The 21,571-nt window shown below is 40.9% G+C and overlaps 2 protein-coding genes across 3 annotated transcripts; both read left to right on the plus strand.

Annotated features, from left to right (window-relative positions):
- Positions 1–929: 929 nt before the first annotated feature.
- Positions 930–10,590, plus strand: LOC148365184 (netrin-G2-like). Of its 2 annotated transcripts, none has more exons than XM_088335663.1 (14): positions 930–1,012; positions 1,112–1,509; positions 1,640–1,898; positions 1,968–2,113; positions 2,469–2,707; positions 2,850–3,022; positions 3,100–3,126; positions 3,280–5,289; positions 5,649–5,762; positions 5,851–5,925; positions 6,977–7,144; positions 7,711–7,854; positions 7,917–8,003; positions 8,550–10,590. In XM_088335663.1, exons 2-14 carry the CDS (start codon positions 1,303–1,305, stop codon positions 8,687–8,689), a joined length of 3,789 nt encoding a protein of 1,262 aa, XP_088191789.1. In that variant the 5' UTR covers positions 930–1,012; positions 1,112–1,302; the 3' UTR covers positions 8,690–10,590. The 2 variants fall into 2 exon arrangements, with proteins under 2 accessions (XP_088191789.1, XP_088191790.1); XM_088335664.1 differs by having other exon boundaries at positions 3,280–4,251.
- A 1,646-nt stretch (positions 10,591–12,236) lies between these two features.
- On the plus strand, positions 12,237–21,019 carry endog (endonuclease G). Its single transcript, XM_088335675.1, has 6 exons — positions 12,237–12,469; positions 13,386–13,594; positions 15,504–15,645; positions 17,093–17,202; positions 17,267–17,348; positions 20,699–21,019. The coding sequence occupies exons 1-6, from the start codon at positions 12,299–12,301 to the stop codon at positions 20,897–20,899; spliced, it is 915 nt and encodes a 304-aa protein (XP_088191801.1). The 5' UTR covers positions 12,237–12,298; the 3' UTR covers positions 20,900–21,019.
- The last annotated feature ends 552 nt before the right edge of the window (positions 21,020–21,571 follow it).

The raw sequence follows: 21,571 nt of genomic DNA on the forward strand, positions 1-21,571 counted from the left end.
GGTGAATATATGTGAATAATTATGTTTTAATATTTGATTTTTGTGCAATAAAGCGCAAAAAATAACAAGCCAAACAAGATACAGTATATAATGCGTAAATACATTTTGCTTCAACATGTTTAATGTTTAATTTTGTTCACCAAAGCATAACAAGGCTCAGCATCCTCTCTTAAGTTTCCCAAGAATTGGTACAATGAAAAATGTTTATTTGCAGACTAACGACTGAACAAAACAAGACATAGACTGTTTTAATACATTAGAATGTTTTTGTTCCAGTATGTTTTATTATTTTTTTTTTACTTTAAAAAATGCAATAGGAGCCTGGTCCAACACAAGTAAACAAAAAATCTTTACTTGAACAACTGCAATTCAAACACTAACTTTGTCCTTTCTTTGTTACTTTATAATCAAATCAAATTTTAAAAAAATGAAAGAACTGCGAGTGTCTGCATTTGCTACATTCCTTACAGACTGTTGAAATTTAAATTTGCTCACATTTTTGTTTCGGTATGTCCTTCTGATTTTTTTAAAACTAATGCCACTGTTTTGCTTACTTCAACGTGTAATTTAACAATAAAATATAAAATAACCTCCAGTCGACCATGGGTAGAGTTAGAAAAACATGATTTAAACTACTGCAATTCACAAACAAACCAAAAATGAATATTGTCCTTTCATTGTTACATTCTATTAAAATGTGGAACATGAAGAAAAGTTCAACTCAAGCAATCATACCTTTGTTAGGTTTTGTACAATAAAGTATTGGGAAAAAGCCTTAGCTTCAGTTACAGTAATCTTAAATACCATTAGGCAGCTAATTCAGTCAGTCAGTTAAAGGTCTAAGGTCTAAGTAGGCAGGGCTAGTATGAAAGTAGCACACCCTCATGAGTGTCTAAAGAGGATGAGACAGAAGGAGATTAGAAGAAGAGCTGCATAGCTGCTTCCCAGAAGAAGAAGGGAAAGAAACTGGGAGAAAAAAAGGAAAATCAAGGCCAGGGCCCGAAAGGCAAAGGTGAGTGCAGTTGTTGTGCCCCCTTGTGGGACTGGTTGATTTCTTCCAGCTGTAGAATCTCCATCAGTCGTCCATCTGTTTTGTGTCTTGCCGACCCAGACCAGGTCTACCTGCAAGTTCAGGTCCACGTTGATAGCTATCGGCTGACAGATGGCACAACTCTCGGCCGTCACAACAAAACAGCAGGTGAGCACCAAGCGAGCCCACTGACAGGTAGGTCCCCAAGGCCATGACAAGTGACGGAACCCTCCGGCGCCTGAGGACCTCAGAACTCTTCGGAGGACCAGTACATGGATCGCCTCAAGGCTCTCCCGCTCCTGCTCCTCTTGGTGACGTCCAGCCAATGTCAATTTGACGCCTGTCTCAGAGAAGTAGGGTCAGGATGGGAGTGGTCCGCCTGTCAGCCGCCGGATGCCAACATGAAGGAAAGCATGCAGATACGAGTGGATCCGCCTGGTGTCACATGTGGAAACCCCCCTCAACGTTTCTGCACTCTGGTTTGTTTCCTCAGCGTGTTTTTTTTTTTTTTTTTTTACTGTTTTTGAACCTATATGGGGTGTTAGTTGTCACTCGATATTGACATCTTCTGGTTCTCACACTGAGAGACTTTCCTGTGTCACTATCTAGGAAAATCCATACTTGTGCAGCGACGAGTGCGACGCTTCCAGTCCAGACCTATCACACCCACCTCAACTGATGGGAGACAGGGAAAGAGGTGGGCTGATCACCTATTGGCAGACGGTCACCTGGTCCAAGTTTCCAGAACCACTACTGGCCAACATCACCCTGTCTTGGAACAAAAGCCTGGAGTTAGTAGACGACCTGGTGGTCAGCTTCGAATACGGGCGCCCTACCAGCATGGTCCTTGAAAAGTCAATGGACAAAGGTGAGACACCAAATGATGTTTGGTATGTACTGGCACTGAGTCTGTGAATTGTGGTGCTGCCTGAATCAGGGTTGACGTGGCAGCCATACCAGTTCTACGCCGATGACTGCATGGAGACATTCGGCATGCCGCCCAAGCGGGTGTCTGACCTGGCACCCAGCAACGTGACCAGGGTCATCTGCACCGAACAGTACTCCAGATGGTTGGGAGCAAAGGTGACATTTCCATAAACTAGGGGTGACCAACCACGTCCTCGAGAGCTGCATGTCTGGCATGTTCATGAAATTTCTGCACCAATACAATCACGAGGATCGTTTCCAAGCTACCGGACAGTTTGCTAGCGAGCTGATGATTTTTATCACCTGAGTTGGAGAAGAAAAAAATCCTCTAGGACATGTAGGTCTCGAGAACCTGGTTGGCCACACCTGCCAGGCTGCCATACACAATCACAGTTTTTGGCACAGTCATCACAGTCTGACTCTCAGGCTTCATTGCCTGCTTTTATAATGAACACATTGTAAAAGAGAATGAGTAGCCTGCTATTGCTAACAAGCAACCTCTAACCACAAGGAGGAGAAGACGCTGGTGTTTGAGGCAGGGGCCCGCTTACGAGTCTTGGCAGGCCCCAAGCTCCTGGACATGGGCGCCTTGTTCACACGCATGCAGAACAGCAAGGCCCTGCGGGATTTCTTCACATTTAGTGACCTTCGTCTTAGACTCCTGCGACCGGCATTGGGTGGGACCTACGTACAGAAGGACAACCTCCTCAAGTACTTCTATGCCATCTCCAACATCGACGTCCCTGCCAGGTGCATTGTCAATCGCACTATACAGCTAGCTTTGGCCTTTTTTTGACTTACGGCACAGCCAAGGGGTTGGATCCGAGGTGCTGGCAAAGAAAGAGATGACTGCAATTGGACAAAGCAACCTGTGTATCTCTGTGTGTTCAAGGTGTCAATGCAACCTTCACGCATCTCAGTGTTCGCTACGAGATGCCACGCTGATGTGCGACTGTCAACACAACACAGGCGGACAAGACTGCCAGGGCTGCGCCCTCGGATTCCAGTCCCGCGACTGGATGCCGGGAAGCTTCCTGCCACTGCCCAGCGGCGCTGCCAACGCTTGTGTGTCACATTCATTTATGCACACATTTCTGCCAAAAGGACTTCTCCTTTTTAATCCAACATTTTTGCTTTTTTAGGTGAAGCGATGGAACCAGCAACAACAAGTTAGTTACCTTAAGTCTGTCCCTTCAATCTCAAATCTGTGCACTTTATTGGGTTTAGGTTTACCGGTCTGAAAGCAAGTCACGGTACAAAAATAGCAAATGCAAACTAAAAAAAAATCAACACTGACCCTCAGGTGTTTCTTTCCAACCCAGATACTCCGTCTCTCGACAAGACAGACCCTTCGTGGACATCAACCAGCAGCTTTTCATCTTCGAGCTCAAGCTCCCCGCTGTTAGAAATAATTCCATCTATTGGACAGGAGATTTCAGGAGATACTCCACCTCTTCAGACTCCCTCTTCTGATCGAGTTCCGGGAATGACACCAGAACCCTCTAACGGATTTTCTCCCGAAAAGTGGCCTACTTGGACATACACGACTAACGAAGTTCCTGGACTGACAACTAGAACCTCTGATGGACTTCCTCCCAAAGAATTACGTTCTCCAACTTCCTCTCTTCCTGGAGTTCCTGTACTGACACAAGAAACCTCAAATGGACTCCCTTCCAAAGGATCACCTCCTAATGACCTGCTTTCCACTGAAGCATCTGATGAATTTTATTTTTCCCCCCAAAATGTTTTGTCTACTCTTGATGGAATTTTTACTGGAAGACCTTCTGATCTACCCTCATCTGATGGACCCTTCCCCTCAAAAAACCTTCTCGAGGTAATTACCCTGGATGTAGGGTTCACCGATGTCCTTCAAGAAACAAAGTCAGCCACGATTAGCTATCCACTGCTTGCCAACCAACCTTCTCGAGAGGATGGAATGCCCTTTGAACAAGAAAGTCCAGAACAAATTGCACCATCAGATTCAATTTTCCCTGAACCAACACCGGTGGATGTAGCACAAACTGATATAACACAGACCAAAACATTTCTGTCGAAATCTTCCCCTGGTGCAAAATCTTCTGATGGATTTCCTCCAGATGATCCCTCGAAACTGACTCCTGTTTTGGTTGAATCTTCCCAAGTAGTTCTTCCTGGACTGGGAACCGCACTTCCCGATGTACCCCCTTTAAAAATTGGGGGAATTACATCATCAGATTGGTCAGAGGCGATTGGAGACTTTGCCCCTGTGGACTTTACGTTCCCTTTTCCGGAAGATCAGGATTTCATCGCACCAGGTAGAGAAGATTCCAGTCTGAATTCTGGATTAGATACACCCAGTCCAGATTTCCCTGACTCTATATCAACACCTGGAACAGAAAATTTTAGTGCCAGTTCTGGATTTGATTCAGTCATCCAGGATTCCACTGGACCTGGTATTCTACCTAAATCAGAAACTTCAAATCCAGAAATCCAATTAGGCCCTCTAGATCCTGAAACCACAAACCTAGGAGTTGTCACTCTAAATCCTAGATTTGATTTAACAGATAAGGATGCCACTGTACCCAAATCCACGTTTGCAACAGATTACAGACCCGATTCTGAATTTAGTTTAACAACAGAGGATACCTATAAACTTGACACACGTCCTAGAACAGAAAATTCAAAAAGAAATTCTGGATTGCAGTCAGAGGATCAGCAAAGCAATTTGTCTGGTGAGCGTCCTGGAACAGAAGTTTCTAAAAGTAATTCTGGGTTGGATTTAACGGCACAGGATATTACTCAGCCCGGTATAGGTCCTGAAACAGAAAATTTCAAACCCAATTCTGGGTTTGAGTTAACTGGTCAGGATACCTCTCAGTCTGGTAAGCGTCTTGAAGACTCTAAAAATGATTCTGGATTGGATTTAACATCTCAGGAAGACACTAAGCCTGATACAGGACCTGGAACACAACTTTTCAAGTCAGAATCAGGTTTGGATTTAAAGTCGAAGGATACCACTCCACCAGATTCCCTTACTGGAACAGAAGATTCCAAGAAAGATCCTGGACTGAATCCCTTTGATCTGGATGCAACTGTACCTGAAATACCTCCTGAAACAAAACCTTCCAATCTGGACTCTGGATCAAAGTCAGTTGAGCGTCGTGTAGGTTCCCAATCAGGCCAAACAGCAGAACCTGAACCAGAGTCTGAGGATTCCATGCCAATAATTTCACGGGGGGAGTCAAGACCTACTTCTCCTGACAGGGTAACCAAAAAAACAGAGGAGGCTTCTTTGGAGACGAAGCAAAGAGAGTCTTACCAAGAGAATAAAGAGGACAAAACCAAGGATAAAGGTGAAAAAGGACAGACAGACAGACAGAGAGACAGAGAGACAAAGAGACAGATAGATAGATAGATAGATAGATAGATAGATAGATAGATAGATAGATAGATAGATAGATAGATAGATAGATAGATAGATAGATAGATAGATAGATAGATAGATAGATAGATAGATAGATAGATAGATAGATAGATAGATAGATAGATAGATAAATGATACATCTATATTGTATATAAGCAGTAGTATCATGTAAAACGGCTACATACCATGAAATAAATAGCAAGATATGAAGATGGCTAAATAGATAGCAAGATATCCTTCAGTTGAATTTGTAGAAATGTAAACAAAAATGGAAACTTCTTTCCACAGAGGAAAGTTCAAAGGAAAAAGAGAAGAAAGAGGATGGGGAAGACAATGCACAAAAAAGAAAGAAAGAGAAGTACACAAAAGAAGAGAAAGAGGAAAAAGACTATGAGAAAAAGGGTACTTGATCATCACTATCCCCAGTTTTAGCGTTTGGCTTTAGCTGATGATATGTTTTTGCTGAGTGTTTTCTTGTTTTGCCGGAAAGCCACTCAGAAGATTTTGATTCCCAGAGGTGGGACCAGCAGCCAACTTTCCAAGATTGCTTACGTCACCTTCCAAGGTAGGATGGACTTGTCCAGCCTCGGAGTTGGTCTCTGACTTCCCTAAAAATACAAAAACCCGTGATTGCCTGGAGTGTAAACTTCACTAAAAACATTTTGGTGGCTTTCCTGCCGTATTGTGTGCCAACAATGTCCTCCAAACTGGGTAAAGGGCAACCCATGATTTTCTGGGCTGTGCTGATGACTTTCCATTTTAAAAGTGTGTGGTTAGAAAATATAGTCCATAATCCAGCAGCAAAAGGAGGGGAATAGTCCTATGGGTGGGCTGAATGCTGAAAAGTCCAGGTAGAGCAGTCTGACAGAGGTCCTCTGGCGCTCCAAGTAGCTCAATGCAGTACGAAGTGCAGTGTTTATAGCATTGTCAGTGGATGGCCTACCTACTGTGTATCTGCAATGACATAGAAGTATACATTGCTCTTTTATAATTGCACTATTGTTCTCAAGCACTTACAATCCATGCCAGTCTACAGGCACGACTGCTACCGGTGAGCGTGGTAACCAGTGCTATCTGTTTCATGTGGGGGGCAAGCCCCTACCCCAAAAAACGGCCTGGAGAGGGATGGGCGCCATCAGGCTGTACCCTAGTGCACCCCACAGGAAGTGGTGTCCCTATGATGTGATCTGTGAACCGTGAACAGGCACTACCTTGTAAATATTTGGATGTTTGTCCTATCATTCTTTTTCCTTTTCTCATTTGAAGTGACAGTTTGTATTATTTAGCGCCTCCCTGCAGTATAAAAAACAAACATAATTAAGCAGCAAAAGTAGGAGGAGAGCCCTGGGTGGGAAAATGTCTCCACCAGGATAGTGTTGATGCAAAGCTGAAGTTTAGGAAGAACACCCTGACATAGCTCCTCACATCCTCCAGGGGGCTCAGTGCAGTGTGAAGCGCAGTGTATGAGGCATTACCAGTGGAGAGGTTTGCCCTGCAGAAAAACCTGTTTACAATAAAAGCATTGTTGCGATGCACACAGATGTGTTGACTCAAATTAGCATCGATAGCATTGTTGCATACAAATGTGTCAGCATCGATATTGTGTCGCACGCCAGAGTGCGAGTGCAACGGACACTCCAACCGCTGCAGCTTCATGGACTTCCTGAACGTGGTCACCTGCGTCAGCTGCAAACACAACACCAGGGGGCACCAATGCCAGCACTGCCGACTCGGATACTATCGCAACGAACTCCTGCCAATTGAACACGAGGACGTTTGTCTAGGTCAGTACTGTACCAAAGTGACTGGGCACAAATATGTACAGAATGCAAACATTATGCACACAGGTGACCCCAGGAATCAGCGACCCAATCAAACGACATTTTGACTTTATGGCGTAACATAAAAATGCTTTCGAACCTTAGTTATACATTTTTTTTGCACTGACAAAAATCTATAAAATTCAAACTTTACAATGTTTGTGCTTATGACAAGTTATGTCTCCGCCTGTCTGCTTTTCGTGGGCATTGTATGGTCTGCCATTGGTTTGTATCAGGGTTTCCTTGAGATGCTGACATTAGTGGGACTACGTCCCACAACGCCTCCCTCGTTGTTCAGTTCAGATTCTCATGTAAAGATTACGTGAGTCTGTGATACAATACTGTAGTTTTTGTATGGTATATATTGGCCAATGGTTCCCAAGGCTTGTAGTTATGCTACAGGGAGAAGCAATAGGATGTTAACCATTGAAATTAAAATACTACGAGGCCAAAAATAAGTAGAACAAGATTTCGAAAAAAATAGATTCTTGGGGAGTCCAAAACTCAAAAGTTGTTTTTGTATTCATCAGAATGTGAGTGTGACCTGGAAGGCAGTTGGTCGCAGAACTGCGCTGCGACAGGGGCATGTCCATGCAAGGAAGGCACCACTGGTAGGCGCTGTAACCAGTGCCTATCCGGATACACCTGGAGAGGGGGCGGGGCTGGCTGCAAAGGTAGGTAGCAAGGGCAGGACAAGGATCTGGCAAACTAACAAACTAACGTGCCGAATGTCCAGCTAACGTGTGCGACCAGGATCGGCCATGCCAGAACGGAGGCACGTGTGCCGACTTTCTGCGCTGCCAGTGCGCCAACAAGTTTGAAGGTGAGAACTGCTAGCTAGCAACTCAAATGGCTCCACCGTACCATATCCAATTTTCCATATCTATTGGGACCAAATAATGTAATGGCCTTTTGAGCGGGGCTTTAGGCTCAGTCCCATTACTCCCCCTTTCCTTCAATCTCACCCTTTACCCTAGAAAATCACATTCACGATAAGGGTAAGAAAGTCTGAATTCTCCACAAAGCGTCAGGTGGACTAGTTAAGAACACAAGTCCAGTTTTAGCAAGTGAGGATGGAGGCACCCTAGCTTCTACCTAGCCACACCCGTTTGTTGTTACCGACCTGCTAGAAGAAATTGTAAGAGGAAATATACAGGACTAATTATATGTCACCACACTGATAATATAATTTGGTAAGTTATTTTGAGAGCTTGCGAGAAAATACCTTTCTCAACAGAATAATACCTTGAGTCAAGTTGATAGGTTAGGAATACTGACTTGCCCTTACCAAAGAAATGGAATGAAAAGGGGAAATACCGGGATTTTGCCTTATGCTCGTTTCCGGTTGATGTGTTATTTACAAACGCAGGAACGTACTGCGAACGGCGCATTTGCAACAAGGCAGAGGGTTGCCTTGACGACGACAAAAGCGGCGCCTCGAAAATGACGACAGAACCCCGCCTCCTCCTACCTCTTTTTATGATTGTGGCGACTGGCGCGGCCTTCTGATGCAAGACAGCGATTTTTTTTGTTATTTTTGTGGATTAATCAACTACAGTAATTGGAACAAGAAGATTCGGTTGTGAAGAATGAACAACAAAACCACACTGTGTTTCTTTGGTGCAATAACGGGCGCAGGCCAAGGTACGTCATCATTCTGCGAGGCGACTGAGCCATTAAGATGTGTTCCTAGGGACTTATTAGATCACTGTGTAAAAAGGTTAATGCAAGCATGTCCAAAATCTGGCCCAGGAGACAGTTACGGCCAGTGATCAAATGTTTACTGGTCCGCGTCCACTGTCATAAAATTAATAATATATGGCTCACAAATAATGCTGACTGCAGTAAAACATAAATTTGTTGTGGCAGAGGCCCTTTGACCACCTTGACCTTGGCTTTCTGTGAGAATTTTAGCCCATCGCATTTTTGACATAGAGACTGTAAAAAATAAAAGGAAAGTTGACTGTGAGGGCCGCCGCTTCCAGGACGAGTCGAGTATTTTTTTTAACCAAAATCCAAAACAAGATACTCTGGCTGTGAATATAATATCAAGAGGCATTGCCAGACAAAACCTGCTGACTACAAAAAGCTAACTGGAAACATACCCTGTGTAAAGGTGAAGCAACTGGAAGCTGTTTTAGTGGCACAGCAGTGCTTTTTTGGCAAGACCCTGCGGTCAAAAGAAAATGCTACAAAGGCGAGTTAAGATTTTACAATGTTGATCGCTAAGCACTGCAAACTTTTCAAGGAGGGTAAATTAGTTAAAGACTGTTAAAAGAATTGGGCGGCACGACAGCTGAGTGGTTAGCGCGTAGGCTGCACATTTCTGAGGTTGTGGGATCAAATCCAGCTACCGGCCTTCCTGTGCAGAGTTTGCATGTTCTCCCCGTGCCTGTGTGGGTTTCCTCCGGGCACTCCGGTTTCCAACCACATTCCAAAGACATGCATTTCAGGTTAATTGGCCGGTTCAAATTGTCCCTAGGTGTGAATAAGTGAGTGACTTGACAGTCCTTGTGTGTCCTGCGCCTGGCTGGCAACCAGATCAGGGTGTCCCCTGCCCACTGACCGAAGATAGCTGGGATGGGCTCCAGCGCCCCCACGACCCTACTGAGGATAAGCCGTGCAGATAATGGATGGATGGATGTTTAAAGAATGCCAGACAAAACGGTCAGCCCTTTACACATTTTTAGCTTATCAAATCTGGCCCGCTTTGGGCACCCCTGGGTTAATGTGTCCATTTCGTATGTCAGAAGTCTGGTTGTTACCCAATTGCTATTTATTAAGAAACAAAATGAGAGAAATTTGATTAAATAAAATTCACGGGATTTAACCCCCCAAAGTGCATACAGTATTGCAAAATGGTTTAACAAAAAGATTAATCTTTCATGTGACTTAAACACATTTATTTTGGCTCCGCCCCAAGGTAAAAAAGTTGTTTTCTAAAATCTGTCATTTTATGGCTAATGATATTGACAATGGGTCTATTTTGGAAAGATATTGTACTTAAAATATTTGACCCAGAGACGTATAAGTTTAAGCCAAAAGAAACCTTTCTTGTCAATCTTATCATTATAGCGACGTTCTACAGAAGCAAATCAACTGCTAGAAAAATCTCTTTCATTGTCTTCAGATGTGAAATGAATCTACCACTTGCTATTCATAGAGCTTTCCCAGAACCAGAAAGCCATTAAAACCAATAATATTAGCAAACATTTTGTTATTTTTATGTAACATTCTATCCCCCCCCAGGCAAATTTTCTTATACAGTATTCTGTGTGTTTTTGTATTTTGGTGTGTTGTACAGTTTGAGTGTATTGTTTACGCAAAATTGTTGTAAGATTTTTTGTACGGTTATGTATTCTGCTTTATTATTTTATTGCTCAATAAAGCATTACAAATAAATAAGTGAATATACCGCAAAAAATGCGTTCTAAAATGTGTTGTACCTCAAAGTAACTAACTACTTTTTTTCATTTTTTTTTTAAAATTTTTTTCAATGAATTAATTCAACATGATTGTTTTGTATCTTGCTGGTGCATTGTTTTCATATTTATGGTAGTCATGAAAATGAAAAAAAAAAAACGGTTTAAAAGTTTGTTATAAAACCGACAACTGATTCTTATGGCTGTTTAAAAAAACAAAACAAAAAACAATTTGTCATCATTGAGCTTAAAATAAGTGATAATAAGTAATAATAAAGAACTCTTCCACATATCTAAATAATACAAATGTGTGTAAATATAATGTTATTTTTGGTCTTTAAGCATTTTGGGGATATTTGGAAATACAGAGTGTATTATTAGGGAAAACAAACCAAATGTTAAGCAACTTCTTGTAGAAAATGGCATCCACATTATACATATCATTAGTAATAGATTGCATTTAAAAAGGAGCTGCTCATGATACTCAATGTAAAAACTAGAAATGATAAAACAATGTAAAAATGAAATGATTTGGGTTACGATTTGTGTATTTTACTGAATAAGAAAACGTGCACCGTTTGATGAGCAAAAGTTTAATTAAGGACGTGGACCATTTGAAAACTTGAGGCTGCAATCCGTACTTTAAGCCAGGAAATGGCAGCAGGGTAACACATAATTTGCGTGGATTTCTAAGCAAGCTCGGATAAACTCTCGTTTTTTCATTTTTCGGGGAGTTGTGCCGCCCCGAAAAAGGCCCCAAAAAATTTAAGTCGGGCAGACAAGAACAATAGAAACTAAAGAATAAGAACTCTTTGAACTCGGTTGGACATTGTTAACACATATTTAATAGAGAAAATATTCAACTTTCAACTGTATAAGGGCACCTCAAACCACGAACCCACAAGTGCAGAAAATCAAATGAGATTCTTTTTTTGCTGCGAATATTTCAAAACATTTTTATATTTGCTCGATGACATAGGGAGTGAATACAAAACCAGAACTATTAAAAAGTAAATAAATTTCGTTTTATCAATGGCCAATTTTGTATCCACACAAAAAAAAAAAACCTCTCTTTTCAAAATGTTAGCAACATTTTTTATCTACTCCATGTGTAGAGTAAAACATGTCCTAATTGATTTTGAAATATGAATAAACCTTTTACGCAGACTCAATGTACAGATCAGGCGCGCGCATGCGCAGATCTCACAAGGCACTTACAGTGAAATATTACCTTACATGACAATGATTCATGTTTGATAATTATTTTATATTTCAGTCATTTTGCAGGATGTATTTTCCCTTGAAACATTGTCAATTTTGTATTGTTGTGTATGTCTCGTGTCAATATTTGTTTGTAATGATGCAATGTTCAAAAAAACACACACAAAAAACACAAAACATAGGAATTACAAAACAATTGTAAACAACAGGTAATAATGAATTTATTGCTTTATATTAGCAAAATTTTGATTGCAAAAATAAGTCCCCCCCCTCTGGATAATTAAATCTTTCAATTCCAAGATGACCTTAAATACCCAGTTGCATAATTTTACTTCATTCAAAATGAGAAAAGTTTCTTCCTCTCAATATATTAAAAGTTGGCTTGCAAATCGCATTCGTGCGACCACCAGACGTCATCAGAGCGCGACTAGGGAAAATGACATCATCATAACACGACCACAGCAGCACCGGAACCATGCGAGAGTGGCGGCGCACCTGGACGACCTTGTCCCTTGGGGCGGCGCTGGGCGCCACGGCGAGCTATTTGTGGGGGTCCCGGGCCGGCGAACGGCATCTGGTGGCTGGCCCACTGGCCACAGCACCGCTGGTCCCGGTCCCGAGTGTTCTCGCCTCCTCCGAATTGACGGTAGGTTGCCGATTGCTACGTCACATCCGCCGGTCGTCAACTTTTGGTTCCGAAACCAATGATGGAGATTTGGCCTCTTTTTAGAGAAGCGGCTCTATCGGCTCGGCTCGCTGAATTGAGCCGGCTCTTCTGGCTCCTAGACGATTCTTTAGCTTTTTTGTGTTTTAATGGTATATTACCCATAATTATGAAACATTATGCTCCAAATTGAATACTTTAAAAAAGTGTATTATTCTACTATATTGCAATAGCCTTTATTGTTTTGATATACAATGTACTGTTACCTCATTTAAACATTTACAAGTGCCTTCAAGAAAGAGAACAGGAGGGGAAAAAGGGCTGTACAAATAAAAATGACTTGAAAAGAAGTGATAAAATAGCAAGAGAGAAATAAAGACAGAAAAGAAAGAAAAACAGGAAAAGATAAAGTGAGTAAGAGAAAAATAAAAGTGATAACTGGAGGGAGGACAAAAACGAGTAAGAAAGAGACGAGAGATAACTAGAAAGAATTATAGAGGGAAGGATAAAAATAGAAAGAGCAAAAAAGAATTAAAAAAGCAAAGAGAATGAGAGAAAACATAGATTTATGAAGAGAGAAAAATAAAAAGAGCAGTAGACAAAGAAAGAGAGGGAAAACAGTAAGGAGAGAGATAGAAAAAGAGTGAGATTTAGAGAGAAAAGGGGGTAGGGAAAATAGAGAAAGGATGGAAACAAATAAAGTAAGAGCGTTTGGAAAAGATAGAGAAGGTTAAAGAAGGAAAAAGAGAGAATGGGAGAGAAAGAGCGAGAGAAAGAGAGTGTTTTGAAGGGAGCCGGCTCCTTATTCATTGGGAGCCAGTTGTCTTTCGCTTCAAAGAGCCGGCTCATAGAGCTGTTTGGTTTGCGTAAGACCCATCACTATCTAAACGTTTTTCAGCCATGGCAGCAACCGGGCCGTCCCATGGGCGGCACGGCGGTGATGAAGTACGGCTTCCCGTCGCTGTCCAATGTCCGGACCAGAGAGTCGTACGTCACTTCCTACGACCCCCGAACCAGGACGCCGGCTTGGGTCTTCGAGAAGCTCGGCCAGGATACGCTGCTTGGTTCGGCAGACCGGAAGTTCTGCGACTTTAAGGAGGACGACAGGTAAGAGTGCCTTGTAATTCCTAAGAATATCACGGTGGATGGGTCCTTTAAGCGTCTGGGTCATCAGGGCTCCACTGAGGACGCAACTCTGGACAGTTTTCTTTACTGTTGACAGTTCCCGGCCAGCGTTTGGGTTGTGGCAATGTCGGCAGCAGTCCATTCCTTGATGTCGTGGACTCACTTCTTTTTGCCCCCTTGGACTGTGCCCTGGAGAATTATCTTGGCTAGTGCTAAAGATCTTGTGACATGATCATACTACTGAAGTTTTCATCTGGTTGAGAACAGTTCTCCGTAGAGTCCGATGTGCCCTATAATGGTGATGTGCACTGATCTTAAAATTTCACTCTTATATTCTTGTCCCTCAGATGGGTTTAAGTTTGACAAGTGCGCCTGTGGTTTTAGCTATCCTGGCCATGTTTTCTGGGTCTGTCCCCTCTTATGATATGACAGCTCCAAGATATGTAAATTTGGTGACTTGTTCATGAACTTGGTGGTTCTGGTAAACCTGGATGAGGGATTACCTCATGTGCGGCCCCCACTCAAGGTTTCTTCATTTTCCTCATGCTGAGATCTTTGAGTGTTTCCTAGCCCTCATGTAGGTTTTTCAGAGCAAGGGATGGTGTAAAGAAGGTCTGTGCAGCCTGTTGAGACTTTTTGTAATCAAGGGCTGAACAAATATAACTTCACCAGATGGTGATGTTTGTGGTGATACCTTGGGGGCTGTGGGCCATTACCTTCTGGGCTGATTTCCACCCCGTACTGGGTTAATGCTCTGTCCAGGCAATTGACTAGATCGGAGTTCCTGTTCTTCTTCTAGTCCAGCACTATCATCAGCAAAATGGAGGTTAGCGATGTTTTGTCCCCCAATGCCGACTGTACCCTTATGTCGGACCAAAGCTTCTGTCACAATCCTCTTTAGGAAGATGTTGAATAAAGTTGGAGAGAGAATGCAGCCTTGTCTCCCACAGACTGGGGCTTGAAAGCACGTTCCAATGGTACCATTGATCAGTACTGCACTACTGGCATTGGCATACAGTTGTTCAATGGTCTGAACTAGTTTCTGGCCCACGTTGTACTTCCGCATAGTGGTCCACAAGGTGGCTTGTCTTACTCTATCAAATGCCTTCTGAATTCCTCAAAGACGTGACAGAGGTTTCTCTGGTGTTGTAGTAATAAACCCAGCAAAAACTCCCGTTTCTGTCCATAGAGGACATGACGTCATTCTGTTCAACTTGGCATCCAATAAAGAAAATTTGTGTTTGTGATTAAAAAAAATTATTTACTATTGGGTAATTCATTATTCCTAGCTATCTGTGGTGCATTTATTTTATGATTCTATAAGACTTTCAAAATAACTGTGTTTATTTGCTGAAAAGTAAAGTCAAATTGTCTTTTTACAGACATTAAAAATATGCCAATCTTCCTTCCTAAAACATCATTAATCGGTTGAAAGCAAGCTTTTTCTAGAGGTTAAAAAAGACACCGAGATTCAGTCGATAAAGGTTTTCTTCAGTGGAAAAAACACATTTTTCTAAACATCTAAAATAACACCCAAACACCTCTTTTAAGACGTTCAATAGATGGTAAAATGATGGCAATGTTCCGCCTAATAAACTTTGGAAAGAAATTTAAAAAACACTAGGGCTCAGTTTAAAAAAACTGTCTTTATTCGGTTGAAATAATGCTTTTCAAGACGTCCGATATTGTTCCAAAGATGCCAAAGTTTTTACTTGACCGATTTTAGTCAGTTGATAAGTGAAGGTTGAAAGAGCGTCTTCTTGACATATTCAAAAAGATGTTAAAAAGACGCCAAAGTTTCGTCTAAAATATCTTCATCCTGTTTAAAGTGAAAGTCTTTTTTAAAGACATTAAAAAGACCGTTTGAAAACTAGCTTTTGTTTTTGGTCAGCGTGCACGAGTTCCACCGCGCCACCAACTCCGACTTCAAGGGGAGTGGCCTGGACCGAGGTCACATGGCGGCGGCGGCCAATCACAAGTGGAGTCAGAAGGCAATGGACGACACCTTCTACCTCACCAACGTGGCCCCTCAGGTGTTTCTTTTTTGGCCCGTGTCACAGACTTTGACCACTTATGCTAGCTATGTGGACATGGTTGCTGTTTGCATCACTTAGATGTGGCAAAAGGTCACAAAGTTCAAGGGGGCCAAATAGTTTTGCAAGCCACTGTAGAAGCTAAGGCTTGTTTTAACCACTAGCCTCTCTTTAGCAATTCATGCTTAGTGATTAAAGTAATGGCAGTCTGACATGCTTATCTGCTTATGCTAGCATTGTGGACATGGTTGAAGCAGCATTAGCGAATAGAAACACTTTGGTGGCTAGCTTCTATTCTGCAGCTAGCATCACTTAAAAAAAATATGCTAAATAACTTAGAAGTTAGTGCCAGTGTCCCATATAGTAATTACTATTGCTTGCATTGTAGACATGGTTTCTAGCCTCATTAAAAAAGTATTGATTTGGTGGCTTGCTTATATCAAATCAAATTGATTTATTTGTAAAGCAAATTTAGCTTTAGCTGCTAGCATTACTTAAGCGGTTAATGTTAAATAATATAGAAGCTAATGTCCGTGTCACAGACAGTAACTACTAATGCGACAATCTTGGACATGGTTGCTACCTGCAGTAGAAAATAGCTAAGTCAAGTCATGTTTATTTGTATAGCCCTTAATCCCCAAAAAAAAATCTCAAAGGGCTGCACAGACCACCATTACAGCAAACCCCTGATCTGAAACCTACAATGGGGCAAAAAAACCCTCAAAAACCCCAGCTTGAGGAAATTGAAGATGACTTGAGAAGGGGCTGGAAATATGGATTGGTTTCTCATTGCTTCGATCCGACCTCTTAGATAGGATGCATTGTGCAGGATATATAGTAATATGAGCTCTGAGCCTTTTTAGTGTTACCTGTGGCGTTCCACAGGGCTTAATACTTGGTCCTCGCCTTTTCAGTATCTATATGCTTCCGCTAGGTGATATAATCCACAAGTATATTAGTTTCCATTGCTATGCAGATGACACTCAAGTAATTCAGAACCTAATTCCAGTGTCACAGACTGTAACTTCTGATGGTAGCATTGTGGAAATAGGGTTTTTCCATAGTTACAAATAGTATCGCTTTGGTGGCTAACTTCGCTTTAGCTGCCAGCATCATTTTTTTTTTAAATAACCTTGCACCTAATGTTAATTCCACAAACTACTAAAGCTAGAAATGTGGCTTCTACTTGCTAATGCTATCAAGATCATGATTGTGTTTGTTTAAGGCAAGGCAAGGCAAGTTTATTTGTATAGCACAATTCATACACAAGGCAATTCAAAGTGCTTTACAGAAATGGCAAAGAGGAAAACACACTATTACAGTTAAAACATAGAAGAAAAGACATTGAAAATTTAAAATGTGGTTTTTAAAATGCATTGAAACCACAGATAAAACATAATTAAATAATAATAATAGAAGGCCTGCTCTATAACTGTTTTGCGAACAGAACCCCCACCTGAACCAGAACGCATGGAACAACCTTGAGAAGATGTGCCGCTCGCTCACTAAACGCTACGCTAACGTCTACGTGTGTACCGGCCCGCTTTACCTGCCCAGGTGAGTCGAAGATAAACCCTGCCCACCCCACCACAAAAGCCACGCCCTCTTTCATGTCTTGCAGGCAGGAAGCAGATGGCAAACTTTACGTACGCTATCCCGTAGTGGGCAGGAACCACGTTGCCGTGCCAACACACTTTTTCAAGGTATTTCTATTTTGTTAAGGAAAAAAAACATTGTAATGGAGATTTTGTGGCACATCTCAGAATCAGGATCACCTTTATTGTCATTGTGCTGCTAGAACGAAATTAGGGTTTAGTCAGGTCAAGTCATGTTTATTTGTATAGGCCTGGTTGCACTCCAGTCGGCAAAGTACTGTTTACAGCAGTGGTTTTTTGTCGGGGCACACTTGAGTGCCGTGAGACTTTGTCTAGTGTGCCGCGGAATATTGCTCAATTTGATCTTTTCAAAAAAAGTACGCCATTATACAGTATATTTGATTTTTCCTTTGATCAGCTATGTAACCGTTACACTTATCTGTATCACTAGGTAGCAGAAGATAACTTTTCTTCTTTTTATATGGTAATTTTCTGCTTGTGATTTTGTTTAGGAAAAGTGATTTCATAAAAAATAGATTCTTTTTTTTTTTTTTTTTTTAACTTTTTATTTCTCACACCAATTTTGACAGAGGTTTGTTTCACCATCTTACATCAACACAAAATATATACACTTGACACACTCATAAATAACAGAAGGAACAATAAAGAAGAAAAAATACTATTAATAGAAAAGAAGAATAAATGTTCATACAATACATCCATACAAAAAGAAATATATAAAAAAATAATAAATAAAAATATACACCCAAAAAAAAAAAAAAAAAAAAAAAAACATAATAAATAGGGGGAGGTGTTTAGACATCAAGTAAAATTTGTGTGATAGGCTTCCATCTTTTCTCGAATTGGTCAAGTTTCAGTTGAAGTCTTGCAGTGATTTTTTCCATAATGTACATTTGCTTTAATTTGTCTCTCCATTGTTTTATGTCAGGAGGTTGTGGTTTCAGCCAGGACACTGTGATCATTTTCTTTGCTACCAGAAGCATTACCCTTAGTATATATTTCTGTGACCAGATAGTAATTCTTCTGGCAAAATTCCTATTATGTAAGCCTTTGGGTTCAACCGCAACTCCCAGCCAGTAATTAATTTTATTTCTCTCTGGATACTTCTCCAAAAATTTAATATTACAGGGCAATTCCAGAAAATATGCGTAAAGTCTCCGACCCCCCCACAGTTACGCCAACATAGATTTGAGGTATTTTTATATTTTGAAGTGATAGAGGGTGTATAGAAGAATCACATTTTTACTTTCCATTCAAACTCCCTCCATGTCAGGCTGTTGGTTATTTTGTGTCCCTCTTTCAATGTTTTTTCCCATTCGTTGTCTTTTATCGCTACATTAGTTTCTTGTTCCCATTTTTCCTTAACTGCCATGTCCTCATTACTGAGATCCATTCTCAGGGCTTTATATAGTTTTGATATAACCCCCTTTATTGATTGTCCTTTTGTATATGATATTAATAATTCCTCTACCTTAGTTGGCTCCTTACATATTTTCCCCCATTCCTCGTGTTTCTGGAGGTAGTGCCTTAGTTGCAAATATTTGTAAAAATCATTTCTGGGTAGGTCAAATTCTTGTTGGAGTTGTTCGAATGATTTCATTGCCTGTGCTTCCAATACTTGGGTAATCAACATCAGTCCTTTTTGGGCCCATTTTTGAAACCCTACCTCCATAACCCCAGGTTTAAAGTCTGGGTTTTTCGCTATTTTGGTAGCCCTATTCACAGATCTTGATATTTTTAATTTTTTTTGTATTGTTGACCAAGATTCTTTGTTTTTGATGCTGTTTAAGATTGTGCTGCAAAAAAGAAAACAATAGGTAAAATAAAGTAAAACTCTTGCAGATACCAATGCTGATTTTAATGTTCTTCTTTTACTAAAAAATTGGAATGTTAGAACATAGAGAAAATTTTTTGCTCTTCTAGTAGATCATTTTTGCCTATTTGAGTTATTTTGATGTATCTCTAGAAAAAAAAAACGATACCAATACAGTATACCATGAAAAAACGGATTTACAAAATAGAGAAATCCAAAATTATGAATGAAAATTAATACCATGTATTACCTCCGGAACCACGGTAACAACAAATGATGATAAAAACATACTGTTAAATTAGGCAAGATGGTAATTGCATTGCAGTTGGTCGGTTTTTATTAGTTTTTTTTGTTTTTTTCTTACATTTTTTAACTTTAAAACGTTCAAACGGAGTGCATGGGGTACATGCAAATCTGATACAAGGTATCCTGAGAGGCTGGGCGACGGGGTGTATTTTTTACCGTTTCCCAAGCCACATCTAAATTGAGACAAGTCTTTTCTTTGGATAAAGCGAGGTGGTCAAACACACCACCAACTCAACATTATAAATGATAAATGAAGCTGTCTTAGTTTTTTTTTTGTCTTCGTTACAAATGCGCAGATATGGCACAAGCATTGGTGAGAGTTACTGTCTTCTGCCTCAAATCCCGCTGCAAAAAGCTGGCAATGTCCTCCAGGCTGGGCAGGGTGCAGCCAGTGATCTGTGTAACATTAGATGATTTGATAACATTTATGAAATAAGAATAACGCCTGAGCAACAAATACAACACTTTATAAACTTCAAACTGTTAAAGGATCGCTGAGGCTCATTTTGACCTTCATGTTTTCCATGAATAAAAGTTTCAAAACAGGGTGCAAGCAGAGTTCTTTTGTAAAATTGTCACAAACTACTGCAAACGAGGATACTGATGCATTTACCTTCAGTGCAGACAGCGCTGGGCAGAGAGAAATTCGCTGTGTGCATAGCTCTGCCCATTCAATTAAATTGCGTTCTTGGCTGGCGTTTCTGGCTGTTTACATTTTATTCTGTGAGTTTTCATCATAAAATGTGTCAACAGCGAACCTAAATTGTTCAATGAGCTTCCATATAAATGAATTATTAGTGACTTACAGTCAAAACAGGGTCTGATGGTGTGACACCTTGACTGGAAACTGTAGTGGGGAGTATGCTCTTTCCATACTGGATGCTGTTAGCGCTACGTCAGGTATGCATGCACAGACTCGCCTCTGCGCTCATCGAAATTGGGACACTACAGATGAGATTTGCATGAGTATAATTTTATCTCCGAACCATATATATATCTATGAAAAGAGCTGTATACGGCTTGCGAGCCATAGATTCCCGACCCTTGCTATAGACTATTCTGTTTTACCAGGCGGTTTGGAAAGCCTTTGCTAATTAGCTTAGTTTTCTAGTCTTCATGGCAATTTCATTTTCTTTGAACATCCATGCCATATACAGGGGGCATAGTTTACATTGCTGTTGTATTTTATGACCCTTTTCCTATTTTTTTTTACTTAGAATTTTCACACAGTGTATTTGGTTCCACACACCATGATATAAGATGTAGTTTTAAATTTGGGAGGTTTATTGTGACTTTTTTTGGTACTTGTGTGTCGCAGGTGTTGATCTTGGAGCGTGGTGGCGGCAGCGGGGTGGAATTGCGCTCATACGTTTTCCCCAACGAGCCGGTAGATGAGAAAACCCCCTTGGAGCGTTTCCTGGTCCCCATCGAAAGCATCGAAAGGGCTGCCGGACTTCTTTTCGTGCCCAACATCCTCAGGGCCTCTCCAGGACCCATCAGCGCCATCGCCAACCGATGAAATTCTGCTATTTCTAGCATTGTCATTCGTGTTGTTAAATTAATTGATCCATTTTTTAACAGGTTTTGTGAAATGTAAATTAAGGAAAAAGAAAAAAAGTTCATTCGAGTGAAAAATTGCCTCACATGTTGAGTCCTTCTCATGGGAGATATGGGACTAGTTTTGGTTCCAGGATATTTACAAGCTGCCTTATTTTCTGGTCTTTAAATCACACTGTAGTAGTACTAAAATTAAAAAGCGCAATTAAGAAGGGAAAAAAGTTGTACCGGAGTACCATTAAATTCATAATGGAGAAAAAAGTCACATTGGAAGTCGCAACATCCATAAAATGCATAAAAAGAAAGTGCCAGCCATGAAATGCAACCCTGAACCTCTGTACTGCGGAGCTGCGCGCTAACCACCCATCCACTGTGCTGCCACGCGAACTGAAATCACATCATCGTTTTGATAGTTCCATTATTCTGGTCATGCAATGTTACCACGAAAGTAAATCAGTGGTTTATTGAAAAAGACAATTGATAAATGTTACTGATTCTTTTTTATGAAACAAATATAAATCTTTTTAATATGTTCACATTTTTAAGACGTTCAAAAATTTGATTTAAGACATTTTCATGCCAATTAAGGCCGTATTTTTAGAATCATTTCAAGCCTTCTAAGAATTTTTCAAGA

This window comes from Urocampus carinirostris, chromosome 5 (genome assembly GCF_059441175.1).
Source record: "Urocampus carinirostris isolate Australia breed hairy pipefish chromosome 5, RoL_Ucar_1.0, whole genome shotgun sequence".
In the NCBI taxonomy this organism is placed as follows: Eukaryota; Metazoa; Chordata; class Actinopteri; order Syngnathiformes; family Syngnathidae; genus Urocampus; species Urocampus carinirostris.